Raw genomic sequence first — 24,527 nt, 5'->3', positions numbered from 1 at the left:
ATAACTAATATTACAGCACAAAATTAGCAAAAGCCATATTTTGTTAGCTTACCGTTGGTTTAGGATCTGGGTTACCAGTAACTGTCATATTACATTGTAACCTCGTATGTTCGTCTTCAGTGTTGCACCGAGCACTTGTATAGTTCTAAAATGTCAATAAAAACGGGACATAAAAATATATTTTCATTGCAACCAGCATGCAATTTAACATAATATAATAATAAAAGAAAACTTTTCCCGAAAACAAAACTTGATATAAGAATAGGTAATATACCTACCACTGACTTACACCACACACATCCAGGTATTTGTAAACACGATGAACACGTGTTATCCACAATTTGCCCGCAGTTTCCTAAAACGTATATTGTCCACATTACGTAATTTGCTGGAGGCTACAGTCGACCCTGACACTCTATTACAAAATATCATGTTTCTTTAGGTTTAATGAGCTCTAATAAAGTATGCAACTCTGATTTCAAGCCTATACGGCTGGGTTGATAAAACTTCATAACATCTTCATAACATTCACAGTTCATCGTAGAGGCGTTCATTAAAATTGTGATTTTGCACAGCAGAGTTTGCCATACCATGTACAATATATGTTGCAGTGAGATCACGTTTATTTTTAAGAATTTATAAGTCACTAATAGATAATTTTGAAATCTTAGGCCTTAGGGGTCTTTCTTCTTTGTTCTAAGTTTCGCATGAAGTATACTGTCATAACTCAAATGAAAATATACAAAGATTCTTCTTTTAAAAAATTCCAGTTTCATGAGATGTTCTCTTTTTAATGAAAGAAATTTCTTTTAAATGAATTATTTTGAATATTAGACACTATCCAACACTTTAAGAACTATGCTGAGTATGAAGGATTGGTAGTAATAATGTTATATCTTGTGGCAATGCATTTGAAATAGGGAACATGAAGCTGAGGTTGTCACCATTGTTAAAACAACACCATCAAGGCCATATGATGAGTTCATTTATAGGCAGCCCAAAAATAAGTATGCACCATCAATGTTTATCACCCTGTATAATCATATAGGATGATAAACATTGATGATCATATGGGATGAACATTGATAATGATGATCATATAGAATTGATGATCATATAGATGAAAACCATTGATGATCATATAGAATGAAAAACATTGATGATCATTAGGATGAAAAACATTCATGATCATACAGAATGAAAAACATTGATGATCATATAGATGAAAAACATTGATGATCATATAGAATGAAAAACATTGATGATCATATAGGATGAGAAAAAGGATGAAAAACATTGATTATATAGGATTAAACATTGTTTATCATCATATAGGAATAATAGGATATAAATTGATGATCATATAATATGATAAACATTGATGGTGCATGCATATTTTTGGGCTGACCATGGTTTATTGCATTCCTTTTCATTTATATTCACTTTCTTGACATAGTGAAAAAGAGATTTTAAAACCGATTTCTGGCTTGGTGGGTATTTTTGGTGGGATTCATATCCTTTTGTTCTATCCAAAGTCAACTGTGAATAAGTTATGAAGTTTATAATTTTTATGCACAATTTTATAACTGTTACTATTTATTGTCAATATTAATACTAAATGTAGTAGTTTCTAGGAACAAACCTGATTGTGCATATATTATGCGAGATGTCTGCAAAATTATTAGGAATAGAAGAGACTTCATTTCCTATTTATTTGTTCTAAAAATACAAAACAAAAAAATACCATATAATAGCTATGATAACAATGGCAACTAGTCAGTATGTCAGTACTGTACTATGCACTAGGGTAGAACAATCTTTATCTATTTAGACAAGGGGAGATCTGAAGGTCATTTCTAGAATAATTAACGCTAAGTGTACTATACTTTGATGTCACCAGGATGTCACCTAGCCTGTGTGTTGGTCTGTTGTATTGGTCACTAAGAAGTTAATGGGCAGTTGAGTTTGAAAGAATTGAAACAAGATCAAAAAAATGAAAAAATTTAAAACCTAAGACACTTACAACACTCAAAATTAATTATATTAATATTTTTTAACATGTATTAAAGTTACAAGCTACTATGTTTTGTATATGTAAAAGATAGGTATGGACAGCTACCAAATTAAGCCATGTTTCTAAATTAGGTATAAAAACAAAAATATAACGATCACGAACAAGTGAGATATGTTTACATAGATTCAATTGCAATATTTGTTAACGATACTTTACGACACAGAAATGTGTGAAAAATTCTATATGGATCGAACGATATACTGTATAAGGGAATTAATTTACTAACGAGGCTATTTTCATATGTATTTGTAAGTTTCTATATTACATAACAAGAAGTCAAACTTCTATTAAACAAAGTTGGATAGACGTTTTTTTTAAAGTAGAAGTTGAATATATATGACATCATGATACCGAATCTAGCGGTTGATATGTAACACAATTTACAGCACGTATCCATTAAGTCTATTAAAAGAGGCACTTTTAATACGGCTGTCAAATATTACGAATAACCACTTACATGGCGCTATCGATTAGAAAAACACATGCCGACTACAAACAAACAGCTGAATTCACACAAAACCCCGTCGATATCATAAAAATTCTTTCAATATGGAGTCTTTTTGAAAATATAACATACATTCCATCATTTTATACCTATTTTATTAATAATATACACACCTACAACTGGTATTAAACCCTAAATGAATAAACTACGATACTTACATATTATTTCGTACAGATAGCTCTAGCCAATGATTTTCACAATACAAATTCCTTGTTTGAAGATTGCTTAAAGACTCGATGTTTACTTACAAAGCCGAAATAAGGCAAGCAATTCTACCAAGGGTTTCCAGATGTTTGGGAGTAAGGCTATTTAACGATCGAATTCAAACAGTTGCTGACAAATAGCACCCTAAAATCAGGCAGAAAGTTCCCCTCCCTTTCCTCTCCTGATTGTAGGCGGAAACGTGTAGGAAACCACTGGCGGAAATGCGTCACAGGTGTGTAAACGAGTACCCGATTTACATAAATAGTTATTATTCATGACGAAACAGTGAAATAATACGCGGAAGAGTAAATTTGAGTAAAACGCGCAAAACTTGCATGGAATGGAATGTCTTCTGAGAAAATTAGTGCAACCCACTGGTTAATTTTACCAGGCTTCTAAATATGGATGTAAAATAGCCAAAATTAAAAACCGAAACCAAACTTTTTGAAGAGCTTGAGAAATTCAACGTCGGGATATTTTTTTGGATAACGAAGTTCGCATTCTTGGGATGTGTGCTACATGAAAAATAGTGAACACGCATGAAATAGTAAACCCTCTTCCGCATCCGCCATTTCACTTCCGCCATTTCGCCTTAAGCTGTCACTTCAATGGGGGTAAACTAGCGCGATAATTGGCGGTGGGGGAGGGCATATTCATAGATTCTGTTTTGCCCGACAACCTATATATGATTTTACCCCGGACAAATTTGGGACAGCGCTCGAATTCGTCCGCTTTTCTTTGTTTTCACTTTGTGAATATCCGTTTTTACTTTGTGAACACCCATGAACCAGGCAAATTCAGCACGGTCCCGCCCTGTTAAAAGTTATAAACCTGTTCTATTGAAAGTTATTAGCCTGTTTCTATTTCAGTGTCTCAGATGCTAACGTATCTCTTCTATGATATCTTTAGGAATGAATTATTTTCATTCACAACACAATTGTTTCCAATAAATATGAATTAAAATCTAGCCTGTTGCAAATCTTTTGACCAATGCGTCCAAACATCCAGCCAGGGAAATTGGCAAAGCACGTTTTTTATGATAGAGACAATTCGTTAACTTTTTTGTCCGACAAATATAGGGTTCGGAACAGTAGTGGTGTCTGGTTGATACAGAGGATTTTTCTCCTGAAAATATATAAACAACACTAAAGATTAGAATATATATATATATATATATATATATATATATATATATATATATATATATATATATATATATATATATATATATATATATATATATTCGATTTAGCTACCATGGGTATGAGGTTGCTTTTAAAAATGAATTCTACGTACCACCATAGCAGTAAGAATTTTCCAGAGAATCAAGAGGATGATACCAATACCGACAATACCACCAATAACAGCAAGAACGATCAGCAAAACATCGGGAACTTCAGGGCAATCTGATGATACAAACTAACGGAAATAAGGATTCTGTCGTGTTGACATCAAGCATATGTAGCCATTTGTGTCAATCGAACGTTTAATCGAGGGGGACCATATTCATATATTCCGCTATGCCTGGCTAATTTCTTTTGAAAACAACTTTACTTTCAATAGAAATCAACCTGGCATAATTCTGAATGTATGAATATGGTCCCCCCAATTAACGCTCGATTGACGCCAATGTATATGTAGGTATATATAGGGATTGATACTCTGAAGAACTTTTTAAACACTAATCATCTCTCCAACGAAGTTTCGATTCACACGGCCGTGCCTTAATGTAGTTTACCCATATACCAATAATTTAACCACAGATTTAACTGAAATATAATATTACTAACCTTTGCTTTCCACGACATGAACGATGGTTGTGTTTCGTTTGTTTTCATAAGTATAGTAATATGTACACCCATCGTCATCTGTTTCTTGACATTCCTCCGGAGAGTTCACTAGGGAAAATATAAACAATATCTAGTTCATATTTTTGAATAATACAACACTTTCGTTGACCTTACTTATTTTTGAATCATTCAACACCTTCGTCCCCTTCGGTCACGTGGTTGGCCTGACGTCACAACCCAACATCACTAAACCGGTTTCCCCGCTGTTAACCTTGGTTATTACATTACTTGGTTATTACATTTAATGGTAAATAGTATGAAGAAATTAGAGACCTTTAGTTTGACGTTTACGGCAAACGCCAAACCGCTAGCAAAGTTTGTGTTTTAACTCCACTCTCTTTAAGTGTGCGGCAATTTCGCTAAATTACAAACGTTCTACATAAAACTTGTGATGTTGAGCAGTAATGTAAGAAAGCAATAGGCTATTTCCGATGTATTTAGAAAAGCAGCAAATTCAGCTTTGCCGTATGTGTTTCACGTTCGCCGTATAAAATTTAATGCTTGAACGACTGCATACACCCTCCGCGGTTAAAGAGGGCCTCCTATCTTTCCTTAAAATTTGAAATTATGAGAAAGCATTTTTTCTGTTTCTCTTATAGTATGAAGGATGTTTTCAAGTTTTTTAAACAGTATGTTTTTGGTACAGAATATGAAAAAACCCAGCTGTTTTATATACTTACATTCTCTACGTTTTGCAAGAGTTTTCACTTTCAAAATTTGCGGGCAATTTTCACACAATGTCGCATTACTTGGGGTAACACCAAATACTTTACACAAGACACATGTCTTAAAATCACCGCAACGACCAGCACAAGACTAGAATTTAACAAAATTAGAGCATGCAGTAAGTTCTCTAATTTCCGCAATATACGAACTTGCTTTTACAACAGCATTGTATCCTGGTATAAACAAGCTACAGTACAGTAAATCGAGTTTCAAATAATAAGTTTCAAACAACAACATGCATGGGGAATAATATAATCATTAATCATTCGGGCATCAAAGGGCATGCAGTTTACACAACAGGGGCCGGTTGTACGAAAGCCGGATAGCGCTATCCACCGGATAGCGAGTTTTTCAACCTTCTTAAAATTGTCCGTTGATCGGTATAACCCAGATTAAACCTTAGCATTTATAAATTAAAGTATATTTCTCTTAATTGGCAAGTTCATCTCGGTAGTTTTGTAGGTTTTTAAGCATTTTTACAACGCCTGAAAATTTCGCTATCCGGTGGATAGCGCTATCCGGCTTTCGTACAACCGGCCCCAGGTCTATACTGCTATTTTTGTCACGTTTCACGTGATTTTCTTAGGTTGATGGTTATGAACAATTTTAAAACACAATGTTATACATACCGGACATTCATCACAATGCCGTCCCTGATAAAAAGGATCACATTTGCACACACCACATTCACAAGAACCATGTTCACTACAGTTCACTTGAACTCCATCCTGGATAAGAGGTTTCGTGGTGATAAAATGCATATTACGTATAGCTACATCATACTAACTCTCCCGACAAAGGCTCTTATAGGTCGAAACGGCCAAACACCGAGAAGCGTATTTATCTATTTTATAGGCAGTTGTTACACCACATTTGATGCGAAGTTATTTTAATAATAGTTCGGGTGAATAACTATTTACGGAGACTATAAAACAAGTAGTTATAAAAATATATACTAGATTAAGGAAATAAAGCCAAAAATACAAACCTCGACAGTGAGACAGTTAGGCAATCGTTTAAAACAATCAATGTCACCACAATTAGTGTTAATGAACCCTTCTTTACAATGACATTTGCCGCATTTACATTCTCCTCGTTCAGCTAAAAGTACACAAAAATTTTAGTCAGTAACTTTATTCTTCTTGGACCATGCACGTTGCCTGGATCATTAACAATAATGCACGTATCGTTGTAATACACTACACTAATCACTTGTTCCAGCCGGAATATACCTGAGAAGTTTAATAGCAATTTTTTTTACACAACGGAAATAGTTTTTTCATTGGTAGAGACGTATGGTAAAGAGTAAACAGGCAACTATATTTCCCCATTTATAAATTTCTGTACATAGCGAGTTAAAATAAACCCTAGAAATACTTACGTCCACCACATGGCATGTTGTTTGACCTGTCACAATTGAAGTCGCTACATTGACAGAATTGCCCATAGTATTTTACCGTTTTATCCTGAATAAAAAGCCATTGCATTCACGTATCTGCATTTTTGCATGAGAATATACTTATAATAGAAGACTTATAATAGCTTCTTTTGTCATTTCGATTTGCATTTGAATAACTTACCGGAATTAAATTACATTTGCACACACCACAGTCACATACTCCATTTCCATCACATACTAGACTCCCAGTTTCGTTGGTCATTTTGCATTTATCTTGGTCGATATTTCGAAATTGTTGTGCATCGCACTGACAAAATGCTCCTGACCTACGAGGAGAATTGGGGAATTATTCTAATTAAAATTTTCTGTCAAAACAATATTTAATCGATCGATTCCGAATAAATACATAATTGATTATATATATAGGGTTTAGAACTTTTTTCTAAAAGAAAACTTTAAAATACTTTTTGTAAACAACTGAAAATTTGTACTAAAAAAATTAGTCGCCTCCGTCATGGTAAACGTATGCATGCTATATTATACATGGTAAACACAATTTCATGCATGTATAAGCCTCATTAGTTAACGAGAAACATGCAAAAACTCACGGTTGAAAATCCAAATGTCCAAATGTTAAAAAAATTCTCTATAGTATACATTGTTTAAGTGTTGTTTCTCAAAATGTGAAACGGGCGAGCTTAGAATGTTGTTTAATACTAACCAGCCTTCATTGCATTCGCAACCACCACACACGAGGCTTCCATTACCATTACATCTGGAGTCGTTACCACTTATATCGGCCTAAAAGTATTGAGGAAAAACATTACGTATCGCCTAGCGGTTTGCTACGATCGTATAACTTATAAAAATGTTGACTTTAAACTGTCTTAGAATTCTCCTGGAAAGGGAAATTCTTGCAAAAGATTTACAGGTCTGTGTATTAATAGTCGTATACCGTCAAAATGTCAGGGGATCCGACAGTTGAATATTTGCATATAGGTATTTACCAGTGGTATTTTCATGCATGCTTTCCTACATGACCTACAGAACTTGCTGGAAATATACTCTGTTATTTACAGGAAAATTAAACCAACCTCTTTCTCGCAATCACAGCTACATATAATATCAAGTTCAATTATCACTCTTCCAAATGATGACGCTCTCAGCTCAAAACTAAATTGAGGAAACATTTGATAGACGTGCATGTCTTCTGTTTTTCGTTAGGAATTTTTGTTACACAGACATCAAAACCTGGGCAGAATATCTGTGAAATTTTTCAATGGTTTATAATGAATGGAATAGAATAATGCAATAACATAAATGGGGACAATTCTCTCGAATAAACCCAATTCTTCAGTTTTAAAATTCTTAAAGCAAACGTATTACCTATTTTGACGTCAGAGCAGAGGACTGGTGAGAATTTGGCGAAGCGTCAAAGTACTGCTTTAAGGGCGCAAAAAAGAGGGGTCGTCGCTAAAACATTGTCAAAATTATCGTCAATTGCATGCACAATTGCCAATGAAAACATTCATGTGATGACATTTTAAATAAATTGTGAATGTTTGGCGCCTGATTCTTAAAGTACAGCAAGGTACATCTATAGACTGATGTACAATATTATCCTGAGTGAGAGTTATATTACCTTGTCTTGTTAGTTTTGCATGAGGTAGCTGTTACCGTAACGTCGAAAGATACCTGAAACAGCAAGTCGAAACATTAAATAAATATTGATACCGCCAAACTTTTCAAATTCATTTTTAAACCATTCTATAAGTAATGTTTACAACACGGCCGCGAGTGTTGTAAAAGAATTTGTAATAAATAAGACTTGAATAAATAATGCAAATTAGTTACAAACACTAGTGGTTGTATCAGTTCCGATCAACCACTATATATTTGATTTGCATATCTGTTCAAACTAATTTGTATGGGGTATACAGGGTGCAAACCACAAAGGATATAATTTATATATAGAAGAGAAAAATCTCATACTTTTTTTCCAGGTTTGACGTTTTCGCACACGTGTTTGTCAGGACTTTCCGAACTAAATATTCGAATATCATAATATGATTGATGAGATTGTACAGAAATATGGAACAACATTCGTATTAACAATTTTAATATTATTTTTTTTAATATTCTAAAAATGCCCTCAGTTCATTACCAAAAGAAATTTGTTGAAAACTTATTAGATCCTTTTCATAGCAACTTTTGAAAAGGGTCAAAGTAAAGTGACGAGAGATACAGTTCGATACGTTAATCTTTAAGAAAACATTTGTATACGGACACTTCCTAAATTTGCTTAAAAAAATAGCTTCAAACGAGGAAGGTAATGTCATCTATTGTAATACAGGGTGTATAAAAAAAATTAGAAAATTATTGAAAACTGAAATTTTGCAAAATGTCTGAAAAACGTGTGTTGATATAGGTATTTTAGGGTCTCTTGACCACTTCAACACTGGAATAGAATGAAATATTTTGTACCGACGTTTAGGAAAGGCTATTTTCAAACACCGCCTAAAACAATTAGTATTGCGCACAAAAATTGACCCCATTCTCCCACAAATTTTGCCTGTGTGTTTTTACTCCATGCATCCCTAAGTCGAGAAGCAATTGAAACATTAACGACTTTAATATTAAATCATTATCATCTTTAGGCTGAAAGTTTGGTTAATGTTTTATAAACAATCAAAGTTATGCTAGCTCTAAAGCTATGTTTGGTCTTTCTTTGGTCTTTCCCGCATAATCTTTACATTAATCATGCGTGCAATCTGACACGACCCCTATTCTTTGTGTCTTTCAGGGGAATCGTTGGGGCCGTAGGCCCGGGGAATAGCCCAGTAACATATATCAGATTAGAACCACAACAATAACTTCTTCTTTTTATAGAAATGTATTAAAAACTGTGCCTTCGGCTCGTGGTGTTGCCTCTCACACTAACTTCAACGAACTACTATTCATTATTCACCGCTTCCGAGTGTCAAGTGTCTGACAATTAAGCATTGTTCATTGTTTCACAATGTTTCATTGTTTACTTGTGCAACGCCCGTGCATAATTGCTTATGTAACAAATCATTTGTGAGCTGCAAAAATTGTGCAGGAAAGGCCAAACATAGCAAAAAAGTGCAAGTTCAAGACAAATTTTCTGGAACTTTGATAGTTCATGAAACATGACAGAAACGTTCAGCCTATGATAATGAAACAAGATTGAGGCCATCCATTTTTGTGCGGCAATACTTGTTTTATGTGGTGTTTGAAAATAACCCTTCCTATATCTCGATACAAAATTTTTCATTCAATCTCAGTGTTGAAGTGGTCAAGAGACCCTAAAATACCTATATCAACTCAAGTTCTTCAGACATTTTACAAGATTTTCAGTTTTATATGGACATTTCAACAATTGTCTAATTTTTTTATACATCCTGTATATAGCGTCTTTTACACTACCCTCGATTTATTGTTACGGCACAGTTAAAATGGGTACACGTACCAATTTTATTCGTGCCCTGTCTTTGTATTGGTGGCCTGAACGTTAATAAAATTGTGTACATGCATGCGGGTACCAATTTTAGCCATGCCGTGCCAATAAAGAGCTAAATACATGCACTTACCCACACTCGTTCCCTGTTACTGTAACCTGGACACCTTCAGGATTAGCCAGCACAGTATTCAGCCTAACTGTGGAAGTCTCTCTCTGAAGTACAGTAAAAAAGTCTTCATAAACATTAGATATAAAGTACATCATCATATTTACTGGAAATACATGCATGCAGTAACCCTCGCTATTCAAACGAATCAAAATATTTCCTGAGCCAGCCAGACCTAATCACGATTATGAAATGACAAAAGCCGATACCTGATGTTTCAAATTTTTCGGAAACAAGCACGGTCGTAAAGGTGAAGTAGAATTACCAATTTTCCTGCTGCATTGGCTATGTTGCATGCACTTTATAGACTTTCACAGCTAATACCTCACTATAGCTAAACCTTCAAAACATCAAAACAGCACAAATACTTTAAATCCTCAAGCATTAAACTTCGAATGCTGTTTTTCGATTTAATCAGAGATTGCAGCCGACTATATAAAAGCTTTAAAATTAAAGTGACATTTGTTATATAAAAAATCCGAATTATACTTTCAGGAATTATTTTTGAAGTTTATAATAAACGATGATGTAAAGCCTTAAATAGTCGGTTAGGTCTTCGCAAAACGACATACCAAGTTCATACTTGATACTTATAAAAATAAAATGTATTCTCAGTACAGCATGCAAACACGAAGTAAACAAAATACGCGAGTCTACCAGGTCTATTATTATGACTGATTGGCTGTCGTTCTTTCAGTTGGAAATTTAAGCTTTTTATTTTCAATTCAAAAAGATGACGACACCACAGGGTAGATGACCCCAGGATAGTTTCGATAAAATTTTGTCAAAATCTTGAAAAACATTTGCTTTTTAGTTTCCTTAAAATTAACGTTGGAAGTTAAAACTTCAGGAGAGTTAAAACTTGTAGTCAAATTACCGGCGTTTAATTAAACCGATGCAATTTTTTATTTTTATTTGTAATTTTGAAAGATATTCACGCCTTAGCAAACGTTGTGGTATATTTTAGTAAAAAAAAACTTGCCAACCTTGGCATATAGACCGAGTAGACTCGCGTACACGCGCGAGCGTCACAAGAACGAAAACATTTCTGGACCATAGGCATAGACATAGTTGAAAGATGGACACATGTCCATCTCCCCAAGATTGTCCCCAAGATTCACTTTACATGGTCGTTTAAATTCAACATAATTTCTCAAACGATGCCTTTCATACGACATATGCTGTGTTGCACCAGAATCTATAATCCACCCAGAATTGTTACCATGCATGATTAGAGATAAATAATGCTTCTTGATCAGTGACTTTGTGAGCATCTTTGTGATCTTCTTGCTCTTCCTTGTTTACAACATTAGGCGACTTGTTCTTGCTATTTGAGTTGCTCTTTGCAATTCTTTTTCGACAGTTCTTGGCCATATGTCCTTTTTTTTTGACAATAATGACAGATACCATTAAATTTTCCATCACCTTTCTCGGGATTTTCATGTGGAGACCATCTTTTGCGTTGCACAGAAAAGGTATCCTCCATCTTCTTGGCATCAGACATCCGGTCTACATCATTTAGGAGTATTCCTTTTACTTCCTCAAAAAATAAATTATCTTTCCCAACTGCCCAACAGCGTCTAAGGCTGTAATTAACGGTTTATACTCATCAGGAAGACTTCCAAGTAACGTCATTGCCAGTTCCTTGTCATCAACATTGACGCCCATTTCTCTCAGTTGATCATGGAGTGATCTCATGTGGTTAATGTGCTCTAACATTTTCCCACCACTTTGAAATTTACAAGTATAATACTGTTGTCGCAATCTTACTTTCCGTAGAATTGATTCTCGTGCGAATTGGGTCTTCAGCGCATCCCAGGCTTCTTTGGCAGTAGTAGTGTCTCTAACGTGAATCTGTTATTCAGGCTCAATATATATAGCCAGACAGTTATTAGTTCATGCTTTCTTTGCCCCAGTTCGAAAAGCTTGTTTCACCGTTTCAGCAGAATCTTCTGCAGGACTAACAGCCGATCCATCGACATGTCCGTATAAATCCAAGCTTTCGAGGTAAAGCCGTATATTGATTCTGTTGACATCGCTATCATTATATGTTCAATATTCCAACAAGTACCATGACCATTGAACGTCCAAGGTCCATGACATAGGATTTTTATGGGCAACTTTGAATTTGGATGTTCTGTCACATACCCGGGTGTAATTGCTAATCTCCGGGCGGGAATTCCTTTTCCAGTTTTAGGTCTCGATGACCGTTTTTCATGAAACAAATTCTTTCGGAAACCCGCTTTAATGCTCATAACAGACGCTGTGCAGGTTTCTCAGTCGTTACAGTCATCATCAGGAATGATGATGATTAAATAAAGTCGAAACGTTGAATGAAAATGCTTACTTTATTCGGAGTTACTATTTTTGTGAATTTTAATCCATATATCAATTAGTGATATGTCGAAGGCTTCACTCTCGGAATAGAATAAAGACAAGAAAAGCCACTCAGATTTTTTATTATACTGGCCAGAAAGCGGAACAAAATTTTTTTGGCAAGAAATATCTTCGACTGGCTAGCTAGGGAAATTGCGGACAACAATGACGGCGACGTGCGCGAGACCTAGTCTGGACTGAAATCCCAAGTCCGCACTCCCAAGTCTGGACTGAAATCTTGCATGCATGTCAATTGATTTTCTGGTACGTCTGGATCGGACAGTTTACATATGGTTTGACCATTTCAGCTATTATTATTAGATTATTTTGGTTATTAATCATTTCGCAGTTTAAATTAATTTAGCATGATCCTATTTGATTTGCATGAGAAGTGATTGAATTCAGTAGTGATTAGGTGTTAGTGCAATCAGAGAACAGAAGCATATCAGATTCATTGTGAGACAAGCGTGCGAGAGAACGATAGCAGAATTTGTGTGAGTTTGACAATCAGTTGAGATCTTCTCTTCAGGTACTGTGAACTGATTAAGGTTGTTTCTATAATAGTTTAACTGTAATCTAATCAGAATCCAATCAATTTAGAATTTATAAAATATTACGAAAAATCTCCATTGGATTGTGTCTGATTTCGCCCAATTGGAAACAACGTCTGTGCATGAAATTGACGTTATAAATCAATGCATGTAAATAAATCAAGAGCTAAAACACTCACATTGTAGCTTTTTTCAATGAGTTCGATGATGTTACTTGAGTCATCAACCAACTTTCCTAATTCAGCTTGTATACCTTTCCAATTATCTACGACAGCCTAAGGTTTTAAAATAATTATAGATTACAAAATAATTAAATATATATATAACATCACAGAGCTACAGAGCAGTTAAGGCGGATACCTTCATACGAAATATAATATCCACGCTAAACAATCTTACCCCGTACGTTTGAGGAGTAAATGTATCCGTGGCATAAACAGCGAATATTGGCTGAATCGCTGATTTTACCAGTCTCTGATATATTTGATCCAATGTCGGATAGTCCTAGGACAGGTTAAAAAATGAAAACTACAGCAGGTGAATTTTCCTCTCACATGCAATGAATAATTGAGGCATATATGTTTGTTGTCGGGTTCACGAATTTCCGTGGTAGATATTAATTTTTACGAAATCTATTCCATATGAAAGGTAGAAAAGCATTAATGCTTTTAGTACTAATTAGTACTAAAATTAATACTAATTAGTGCCTATATAGCGCAATTTGTACCGCAGAAAATATTAGGCAGTTTAAACGAAAAATATATTTAATAAAGGCTTAACGTATTTAGATTATTCAACCATAAAAGCAAGTAAATTCTGGAAATATCTGGACAGTTGAACGATGGTGATTGTCTGTTGTATAGACTTGAGTTCGTTTATATTCACGCAATTCACATACTAATTGGGTAAATATTTATAATATCATGGTTGAATGTTATATTATCTTCCTATATGTTCCAATATAACCTGGGAGCAGCGTGAAACAACTGCGCATGAAATGGGTAATGTCATTTTGGGAAACAGCGTTACGTAATTTAGCGAGTTACGTAATTTAAGGGAACAGCGTTACGTATATAGCTTAGCGAGTTACATATAATATAGGGGAACAGCGTGGAGCGCGTAAAAATGTAATGCAAATTCAAATAACTAACATATGGCGAGTTTTTGAAGGTTCATGTGGGCTTAAATGATACCAGAATATGGCTGGAAAACGCGGACGCAAACCTTACCATCTCCAAAGCCTTGGCATAATATCGAACACCGTTCTTTTCTGGGGTGAGCGAACACTTTGCATCATTTGGACTCAAAATACCACCAAACTATAAATTAGGAAGTGAAAAATAAGCGCATGGAACTTTACTTATATTCAGATAGAATAATGGTCCAGTTTATTCTACTCACATGGATTGATTCTACTATTGAAATTAATTAATTGTACTATTCAAATGGTTTTAAATACTATTCAGATGAATTAATTGTTCTACTCAACTATACTCAAGCGTTTTACAAGAAACAAGAAATTCTATAGTTTTTCGAAATATTATCAACCCTACCCTGCCTTCCCCAGCCATATGAAACGGGGCATCTGTTGCAATAAGCACCATCCGACGTGTCGTATCCTTTGAGTTCCATCCTAACTCCTGAAATTGTAATAAAATAAAGGTTCCTGTATTTTTGAGATAAAAGTATTGTCTTATTATATAAATTTGATTTTATTACATTTATCCTAAAATAATACTTTCGCTACTTTTAGTTTCATGTCACCACTTTCATGTCACACAACGGACATTATACTGTCAATATACAGGGTGAGTCAAAAAAAAGTCCCCCCTATTGAAATGAAGCCTTTGTTGATTTGAATGCATGATCAACGCAGTAGTGTGTAAATAGCATAGTTATTAGGTTGAGGCATTCAAATAAAGCGTCTTGCTTTCAATTGGGTTTATCATAATATTAAGGCAATCAGATTCTAACAAAGGCTTGATTTCAATAGAGGGGACTTTTTTCTGACTCACCCTGTACAGGGTGTCTCAAAAAAAACGAAAACCTTTGAAATCACGCATAACAATGTAATTGTTAGAGTTTGAATGCCTAAACACTCTGTTGGGACCCACAGGTGTGTAAATGTTTGCCATAAGCATTTTCATGCATGCATATGATGCAGTAAAATTTGCTTGCACGCAAAAATGATATTTATTAACAATATTTACAATTTACAAATATGGATATTAATATTTAAATGTGCATCTCAAGCACCATGACCTTCGACATGTCCCCTTTCTCTAGCAACACAAAGCATTTCGTATTTTATAAGTTGCATTAAATCCCCACGAGCTAAAATTCGTGAACACGGCATTCAAATTTTAACAATGAATGATTTGAATAGTTTTCGTTTCTTTTGAGACCCTGTATGTCTATTCTGTGAACAGGCGAATAAAATTCAGTTCGTTATCATAGGCGATAAGCCGACAACAGAAGATAACAGTTTGCTAATGTTAATGATCCAATCAGTATTGATATATTCATGTTAACACTTAACAGGCTGTAAAGACGATCGATTTCAAAAGAAATTAGTCACCAACAAAATGAATACATGAATTTGGGCCGCCCAATTATCGTGCTAGCTACGCCATTTTATCCAATGATGTGAATATATTAATTGATCCATAGTTTCAATGTTTGTTCTAGCATAGTTCTAGTCACTGAACTCGCGTGCATCAGTCATACAGCCGTATATAATGTCAATATATAAAATAGCTTTTATTTAACAGGGGATATTCTAAGGCCGAAATTTTATCACTGCATACCAAAATCCTATTTATCACTTAACAAATTGGTCATCATTGCACCTTGAATAATCAACACGGTGGAACGTCAGCGCCATTGCTGCATGGCCCAGAACGGTTAAATACGGTATAATTTTTGTGGTATTAAATATTTCTCTTTATTTCTTTTTTATTTATTATTCATTTCAGATTAACAAACCGTCTCGCAGGCTGCAACTTGCATCAGAGCATCAAAAGTCCCTTCTGAGGCATCACGATTACCGGAGCTTATTTGTTCAAAGATCTTTTTCTAAAAAAATACATCTAATTATATAATAAATAATGAAATAATTTCATATTACGAGGAAAGTCGAAAACCGTCCCCTTAAGCCCTCCACTTTCATGTGCGGTGACGGCCGCCTATGGCCCGCCTTGACAGTAGATTACACTTTACAGTTCTACTGTCATGCGTACAAAAAATTTGCCGCGACAGCCGGCTTAGCGACCAGTTTCGAGGCACTGATAGTACGTGCAAGTGGAGGCCGGCCTTAAGAAGGGAGGACATCAAAATATATATAGGTATGTTTATAGCTTATAGATTATTATAGAAATTTTCCAGGATTTTTGGCGATTATACGCCGCAATAATAGCGGTTGTCGGTTGTTTTGAGCATCATGCAATCACTGTCAAATGGGCGAGGACAAAGAAAAACTGAAATTTTAAGAATATTTCACCTTGAACACTTGTATATCTGATTAATTAATGTTCTCATTTGATTCAGACTTTGTCTTGCAATTTTTCTTGCAACTTGCAATGCAATTCTACTTTTAAGAGATGTAAATTAGTGAAGAGGCTTCAAAATGTAAGTATAAGAAAAAACGCCATGTATTTTAATAAAGGCAAAAATTTGGTAGTTGCCAATCTCCCAAAAGAAGAGTCACAGTGACACTGAGAAGAATTGCATTGCAAGTTGCAAGAAAAATTGCAAGACAAAGTCTGAATCAAATGAGAACATTCTCCCGTCGGAATTCTTCTGACTTATTTGCTATTTGTGGAAGTGGCATTTTAAGAAAATACAGAAAATACAAAATTTTAGGTAAAACTGAACGCTAAAGTTAACGTTACACAAATAGTATAATTATATATAGTCGGAACATTGAAACTTACGCTAAATTTATCCATATCATCAGTGAAGGACTGTACATGTTTATAATCATATGGGATGTCTTTTGCAACATTTCCACTCATGAACGGTTTACCAACCCTAAAAAAGTTTAAATCTATATGTTTAATTATTCAAATACACTGACGTACATGTTTCGCGCGCAAAGGCATAATCTATATATTTGGTCTATTAACACTTGCCGTTCATGTCTCATATATGGAGCTACTGTTTTGTCAACAAATGAACCAAATCCTAATCGGTGCCTGCTTGTAAGTTCATTCAACTTCATTGCTGAAGAAAAAGAAAAAAACATTCCCCGTACTTAAACCAAAAGTACTTATGACAAGGATAAAATCTCGGCCCTATAAGTCAAAAGAACTGAATTACTGTTTATTCCTTGTTTTGCAAAAAAAATAAGTGTATACGTACAAATATTCCGGGTCAGCCTTTTGAGACTGGCTAAATCGTCTGCCATAGACGCAGATAAATCCATCAAAATATAAAAATCAAGAGGATAGTTTGCAGAAGGTTGAACGTCGATCTTGAGTTTCAAAGGTTCGCCTAAAAACAAATTACTGCATGAACATTGTAAATGTTGTTGGGATTTCGCTTTGCTTTTAACTTTTAAGTTCTTTTTTCTTCAAATCCTATACTCCATCCAGCTGTTCAAAATCGCATATTCCATGCGGTTTCATGATTGTCTCTTGTAGGAAGTGTATATTGATGTGGATTGCTGTAATTTGTCCCATTCTTAAAAATTTATTTGTGGATGCATGAATATGGCGAAAACCGGCCTCATGTAAACAGTCGCTAAAACAAACCACATGCAAGCTTCAAGATGGCGGCCATGTTATGTTTTTATACAGGAATACATTACTTTTCTCACTTTTACAAACAATTTAAGACTTTCACTCGATATATAGTATATATATAGACCAGGGACCCATCTATATAGCCAAACCAATGAACTCTAAAAGTGTTATTAGAGTTCACAAGGTCGAGATTCGAGAACAATGGATCTGGAGTACCAAGAGTGGCAGTCAAAATTTAGCTTCTGAAAAATTCATATTCGATATTCGGGTTTTTTCATATCTATGGTATAATGCTGAAATGATATTACCTACCAACACGCACTCTCGATAAAACTTTTCTCGGGGTTATCTGATTTCTATCATCAAGTGGCTTTTCGATAAGCTACAAAAAAAGGACTTATTATGTCTATGCATGGTTTAAAACACTCTGCAGAACTTAAAAACGACGTTGATTGTTTTGGTGTTTTCACAGAGAAGAGATATCAATCTCTCCTCTGTGGTGTTTTGAACGTCCACGAATTATTTGTGTGACGTTACTCTGAGAGGAACCACATACTTGACTGTATAGTTGGAATAAAACCACGATCATATATATTATTGATCGATACCGATGTTAATGTCCTATAGAATTTTTTTGAAATATCAATTCTCACACCAGTATGACTCCGTGGTCCGGTTAGTGGATCAGATTAGATGAGATTATGGTCGTGGTTACTCTCAAAGTAAAAAATCACGCAGCCACATACTTAGTGAAGTTTTCATCACAAAAACACACACTCTTACTAACTTTTACATTATATTTTTTTACAACTATGCAACACAAAATTAGCAAAAGCCATAATTCGTTAGCTCACCGTTGGTTTAGGATCTGGGTTACCAGTAACTGTCATATTACATTGTAACCTCGTATGTTCTTCTTCAGTGTTGCACCGCACACTTGTATAGTTCTAAGATGGCAATAAAAACGGGCCATAACAATAAATTTTTTATTGCAACCAGCATGCAATTTAATTTAGTATTAATACAAGAGAAAACTTTATACAAGAATAAGATTTGAGCTTTAACAATTGTACAGTGGTATTTTAGGTTGTAAGAAGTAAGAACCATGCTATTTTGTACAGTAAAACAGTAGGTATATGACTGAAGTACCATGCTTGCATAAATTAAATAATACACCTACCACTGACTTACACCACGCACATCCAGGTATTTGTAAGCACGATGAACACGTATTATCTACAATTTGCCCGCAGTTTCCTAAAAAGTATATTGTATTGTCCACACTTCACATTACGTCATTTGCTGGAGGCTACAGTCGACCCTGACACGGTATTACAAAAAATCATGTTTCTTTAGGTTTAATGAGTTCTAATGAAATATGTGACTTTTACATGCAGCGAGCATATTTTTATGACTGGATATGAAAAAGTGTTGTGCTTAGCGACTTTTTACCTTTGGCTGTGACTTAAGGGTTTCATAATTGCCGGTTTGTATATTTTACTGGAAATCAAAGCCAAACGCGGAGTTCTAGTTTTTTGTGGAGGATTAAAATAGGAAAGCTATATGCTCAGTTTATGAAAACAGTATTTCCAACAAAGTTTGGAAAGAAGAAAATTTTCTTTTGGTTGTGTTTCAATGAAGTGTTGAAGTCGCTTTTATACTATGATCGTCACCCGACATTTTCATAACATTTACATGCAGCTCATCGTATAGGCAAAAATTGTGATTTTGTACAGCAGAGTTTGTCGTACCATGCCGGTGAAATCACGTTTTTTTGAAAGAACTTATAAGACAATAGGAATCTCAATAAAAATACTATTTGAAATAATACAACTTAGTCCAGTTGCGCTGTGAGTTCAGTGACGTCAGTGATCGCGAAGCATAAGCTATATATAGTTGTTGAGCAATAAATTTGAATTTCAGAACGATCTCAAAACCGATTTTTGGCTTGTAGGGTATTTTGGGGGGGATTCAGCATTTACAAATAGAGTTAGGGGGCAGCATGTTATCATAGGCAGCCCTAAAAAGTTTTCGCTTCTCGTAGCGCTCGCGCGTGTACGCGAGTCTACTCGGTCTATTATTATGATATAGACCAATTGCGAAACTTAGTGACCGCGCCTTCGCACAACATGTAAACGAGGCTTATTGTGTAAAAAACAATATTTGTGTTCCACTCGGTCTACTTTATTATAGTCTACTCGGTCATAATAGACCGAGACTCAAGCACACGCGCGAGTGCCACGAGAACGAAAAATCTCTGCGCACCTATGATCTTATCAGTTCTGGCCTCTGGGGCCGGTTGTGTCAAGCACGTTTAGCTTAAACGGTACGGTGGATAAGTCAAAATTAAATTACACCCTTACATCTGTTTTGAATGGGTGAATATTATTGAATATTATACATTTAAGTATGTATTTGTAAACAGTATCTTTGTTTGCTTGTTGAGTAAAACGATAGACTAGTCTTGCTTTTTATTTTGAACTTAACCACCGTTTAAGCTAAACGGGCTTGAAACAACCGGCCCCAGATGTAAATTTAGGTATGGTGTTGATAGGTTCCAAAATCAACTGTGATCATGAAATGTGAATTAGTTATGAAGTTTGTAACTTTACCCACAATTTTATAATTGTTACTATTTATACATCAATATTAACACTGAATCTATTAGTTTCTAGGAACAAACCTGATTGTGCATATATTATGCGAGATGTCTGCAAAATTATTAGGAATAGAAGAGACTTCATTTCCAATTTATTTGTTCTAAAAATACAAAACAAAAAATACCATACAGTAACTATGATAACAATCGCAACTAGTCAGTATTTACTGTACCATACACTAGGGTAGAACAATTTTTATCCATTTAAAGGAAGATCTGAAGGTCATTTCTAGAATAATTAACGCTAGGTGTACTATACTTTGATGTCACCAGGAGGTCACCTACCTAGCCTGTGTGTTGTATTGGTCACTATTAAGTGTGAAAGAGTTGAAACAAAAGCCAAAAAAAGAAAAAATTGAAAACCTAAAACACTTACAACACTCAAAATTTATTATATTGATATTCTCTTCAACATGTAAGTTGCAAACTATACTATGTTTTGTATATTAAGATTTCCTACTACAGTATATAAAAGATGGGTATGGACAACTACCAAATTAAACCATGTTTCTAAATTAGAGTAAATTCGGTTTATTATATGAAGTCTTTGAACAAATTATAAGCAATCGACAATTCTTAGTAACTCAAAAACAAATATGTCTTCAAGGGCACACGTTTAAAATAACAATGTTCAGTAAAATGCGCTTATAGTTATAATCTGAAACTGTGAGCTAGAAAGATTTTTTGATTGGTCAAACATATTTCCTACGCGGTTTTTGATTGGCTTGCGAAAATGATATCGTATATTTTTACGTGTGTTTTTTTCGGAGGCGTAAATCTCTATATAACACTCATGTTCATATAATAAAAACAAATATATAACGACCACGAAGAAATGAGATATTTATACATAGATTCAATTGCAATATTTGCAAAGGATACTTTATAACACAGAATTGAACAATGCTATATGATCGCACGTAATTAATTTACTAACGAGTTATTTTCATTTGTATTCGTTATGACATCATAAAACGGAAACTAGCGTTTGATATGCAACACAATTTACAGCACATATCCACAAGTCTATTAAAAGAGGCACTTTTAATACGGCTGCAAATAAACAGCCCATAATGGACCACTTGCATAATAGACTAACTTTTGATTTAGGCGACAGGAAGAAAATTGCCGAAAAGTAATAATAAATTTAGTGAAATTGCCAAGTTTGGCTGCGAAATATTGTTAAAAGTGCGGAAAATTTAGCCAAGCGAATTTAGCAATCATCGTCAGTCTAAGATAGATAGTAAGAATGTCACGTACGTAGTACGAAATTCGTGATCGTTCGGAAGTTATCATCCGCATTACCGTTTGCAGAAACTAAACCATATACATATGTATTCTTCCTCTGTGCAGTTTGTCAGTTTGTGCAAAGCTAATAGAATATACATGGTTTGGAGACCAGATAAAACTACAATATAACTCATTAACTATGTTGAGGTCGATTTATTTGAGGGGGGGGGGGTGAGTATCGAATTTGCCGACAAAATGGGCGTGATAAATGGGTGTGGTTTTTCTAAATTGACTACATTATTACGCGTAATTAAACCTATTCGACATCTTTATTTTACATGTATATTGATGAAAACGCTAGGATTCAATAAAAAATGCTGGGCTTAAACTAGTTACAATGTCAAAAAACTAAACAGTAACGAAAGGTCATGTGAGGTTTAAAAATCGTTCATTTGCCGACAACTATATAGTTTACAGAGGATGTCACGTCCCCCCTAGCGACGGCCCTGTTCGAGGTTCTCCGGAGTTCTCGCAATTCCATGTTTTAAAGATTCCGGAGATTCCCGTGACGCCTTACGGATTCTAAAGATCTCCGGAGATTCTCGTTCCGTGTCGTTCTCGCTTCCCCGTTCCTTTATTTCCCGTTCCGGGTCAGTTTAAAGATAGCCACTACGTTATTACTATTATTCATAAATCGCCATTTTCTTTGTTTGCTCTCTTGTTCCAAATATTTGTTAACCGTCTCTAACTTTACTTGAAAACATCTGATCTAAGCCAGTCAGAACAATGACTAAAATGTTTACCCATTGCATAAAATGAGTTCAGAGTCGGGCCAAAAACGCATTCATGCCCGCGAACATCAACTCTATTGTTATATTAATTATTTCATCAGCACGCTTTCTTGCTGACATGGTATTTTCGCATAGACTATTTGTCCCAACATGAATAATTATCTCTGCTGGATTTTTTCTCAATATCGGCTTGGCATTCATCTTTCATGTGTAATGCAGTACAGCCAGGAAAAGAACGTACCTGAACCTTTGCCTTACTTGATAGTCGGTAGCCGTTTAGATTCTTGAGAACAGAGTCGCCGATGATATAAATTTCTTGATTTCTTTCTTCCTATTCATGTCTGTCGCTGAGTCTGTGTCTGTTTGTCACATGACAGGATACTCAGCTGGCTCCGCGAAAACGGAGCTGGTTTAGCCGGCTCCGGATTCGAGTGAACCCGGAGCTGGAGTGGCTACTCCGGCGTCAGCGACGGCTTGAAAATTCACCTCGGTTTTGTTTTGTTTGTTTGTTTTTTATTTTTTTTCGCCGTCGCAAGTGTGTTTTGGCGCGAAATGTACTAGTATTTGAAAAGTGCATGTGACCGTATTGGTGACCGTATTTATCTATGTCACAGTTTTGTCTCCCAAGAGTTGTGGTGCACAGCTCGAAATCTAATGTTCCGATGCGATTTGATTTCGCTCGCATTATACGGCACAGATTAATTTTCCTCTCACGGGCATCGAAGGTCCCAGATGCAATGCATTTTAGTCTCTGATTGTTGCGGTACTCTTCTATTTGTTATAACTTTGGCGATGGATTGATAAACGATATTCAGTCTGTTCATTAGCGAGGGGGTCAAAATGATTGAAGATAGGCGATTAGTTTATTCGTTTGCAATTTCCATGTTGCACATGTTTGACAAGGCTAGGCCCACGGAATTTAGCTATATATGTTCTAAGTCTAAGAGTTCTTTGATGTTTTCGTTTTGATTCCTTAGCGAAATAATTTCAGCTTTCATGTATGCTCAATATCAGGGCAAGACCAAGAATTGTTTCTATAACAATTTTTCGAGTTTTTGCACCACTGCCCAAAGCATAGCAAGTAACGAGTAGCTGCTCGAATTGGTTTACGAACGAGTGCGAGCAACTACTCGTTACTTGGTGTGCAAAAAGGAAGTCAATTTATTCGAGAGCAAGTGAGATATAGGCAGTGGTGCATAAACTCGAAAACATTGTTATAAAAACAACCGGTCTTGTCCTGATATTGAGCATACATGAAAGCTGAAATTATTTCGTTAAAGAATCAAAACGAAAACATTAAAGAACTCTTAGACTTAGAACATATAGCCAAATTCGATCATAATCCCGTCGATCTCAGTAAAAATTCTTTCAATAATATGGAGTCTTTTTGAGAATATAATACACATTCGGTCATTTTGTAGCTATTTAAATATGCACCTATATCTCGTATGAATGTACTTACGTATTATTTCGTACAGATAGCTCTAGCCAATGATTTTCACAATACAAATTCCTTGTTTGAAGATTGCTTAAAGATTCGATGTTCACTCACTAGGCCAAAATAAGGCAAGCAATTCTACAAAGGCCGGAGAGGAACGTTTCCTGCATGGAAGTACTTCAGGCTAGAGATTCCCCTCCCTTCCCTCTCCAGAGAAGGGAATGCTTTCCACTGTCGCGTTTTTTGCACGTACGCGTACACGCATGCACGTATAAAAAGTTGAAAACCTTCTAAGTTGTTACATAATTAATTTTATCGAAGAAAAAACATACCAA

The 24,527-nt window shown here is 35.1% G+C and overlaps 2 protein-coding genes across 5 annotated transcripts in view; both read right to left on the bottom strand.

The window, feature by feature from the left end:
- LOC114522917 (integrin beta-2-like) overlaps positions 1–24,297 on the bottom strand; it is a 35,566-nt gene extending 11,269 nt beyond the window's left edge. Inside the window, exons 1-4 of one of the 4 annotated variants that reach the window (XM_028543718.1) lie at positions 24,217–24,297; positions 20,758–20,834; positions 19,255–19,331; positions 53–145 (exon numbers count right to left, since the gene is read on the bottom strand). In XM_028543718.1, coding sequence (XP_028399519.1) covers positions 53–145; positions 19,255–19,331; positions 20,758–20,818 — 231 coding nt within the window. In that variant the 5' untranslated portion in view covers positions 20,819–20,834; positions 24,217–24,297. Of the gene's footprint in view, positions 1–52; positions 146–278; positions 356–1,642; positions 1,720–1,886; positions 1,906–2,737; positions 2,904–19,254; positions 19,332–20,757; positions 20,835–22,995; positions 23,094–24,216 lie in introns of those variants that run through there. The other 3 variants (XM_028543726.1, XM_028543703.1, XM_028543711.1) reach the window with 3 other exon arrangements.
- On the bottom strand, positions 2,738–17,332 carry LOC114523013 (integrin beta pat-3-like). The gene is made up of 19 exons (XM_028543821.1): positions 17,265–17,332; positions 16,318–16,407; positions 14,886–14,972; positions 14,562–14,651; positions 13,732–13,836; positions 13,512–13,607; positions 10,370–10,452; positions 8,751–8,802; positions 8,401–8,453; positions 7,853–7,931; positions 7,480–7,559; positions 6,940–7,084; positions 6,741–6,825; positions 6,348–6,460; positions 5,989–6,087; positions 5,314–5,449; positions 4,574–4,681; positions 4,080–4,189; positions 2,738–3,908 (listed from the first exon to the last, which is right to left on the bottom strand). Exons 1-19 carry the CDS (start codon positions 17,277–17,279, stop codon positions 3,837–3,839), a joined length of 1,698 nt encoding a protein of 565 aa, XP_028399622.1. The 5' UTR covers positions 17,280–17,332; the 3' UTR covers positions 2,738–3,836.
- Positions 24,298–24,527: the final 230 nt, after the last annotated feature.

This window comes from Dendronephthya gigantea, unplaced genomic scaffold, assembly GCF_004324835.1.
Source record: "Dendronephthya gigantea isolate DGI-Jeju-01 unplaced genomic scaffold, DenGig_1.0 000000F, whole genome shotgun sequence".
Taxonomy (NCBI): Eukaryota; Metazoa; Cnidaria; class Anthozoa; order Malacalcyonacea; family Nephtheidae; genus Dendronephthya; species Dendronephthya gigantea.
The sequence above is the reverse complement of the archived record's forward strand: the minus strand, read 5'-3'. Positions and strand labels throughout refer to the sequence as shown.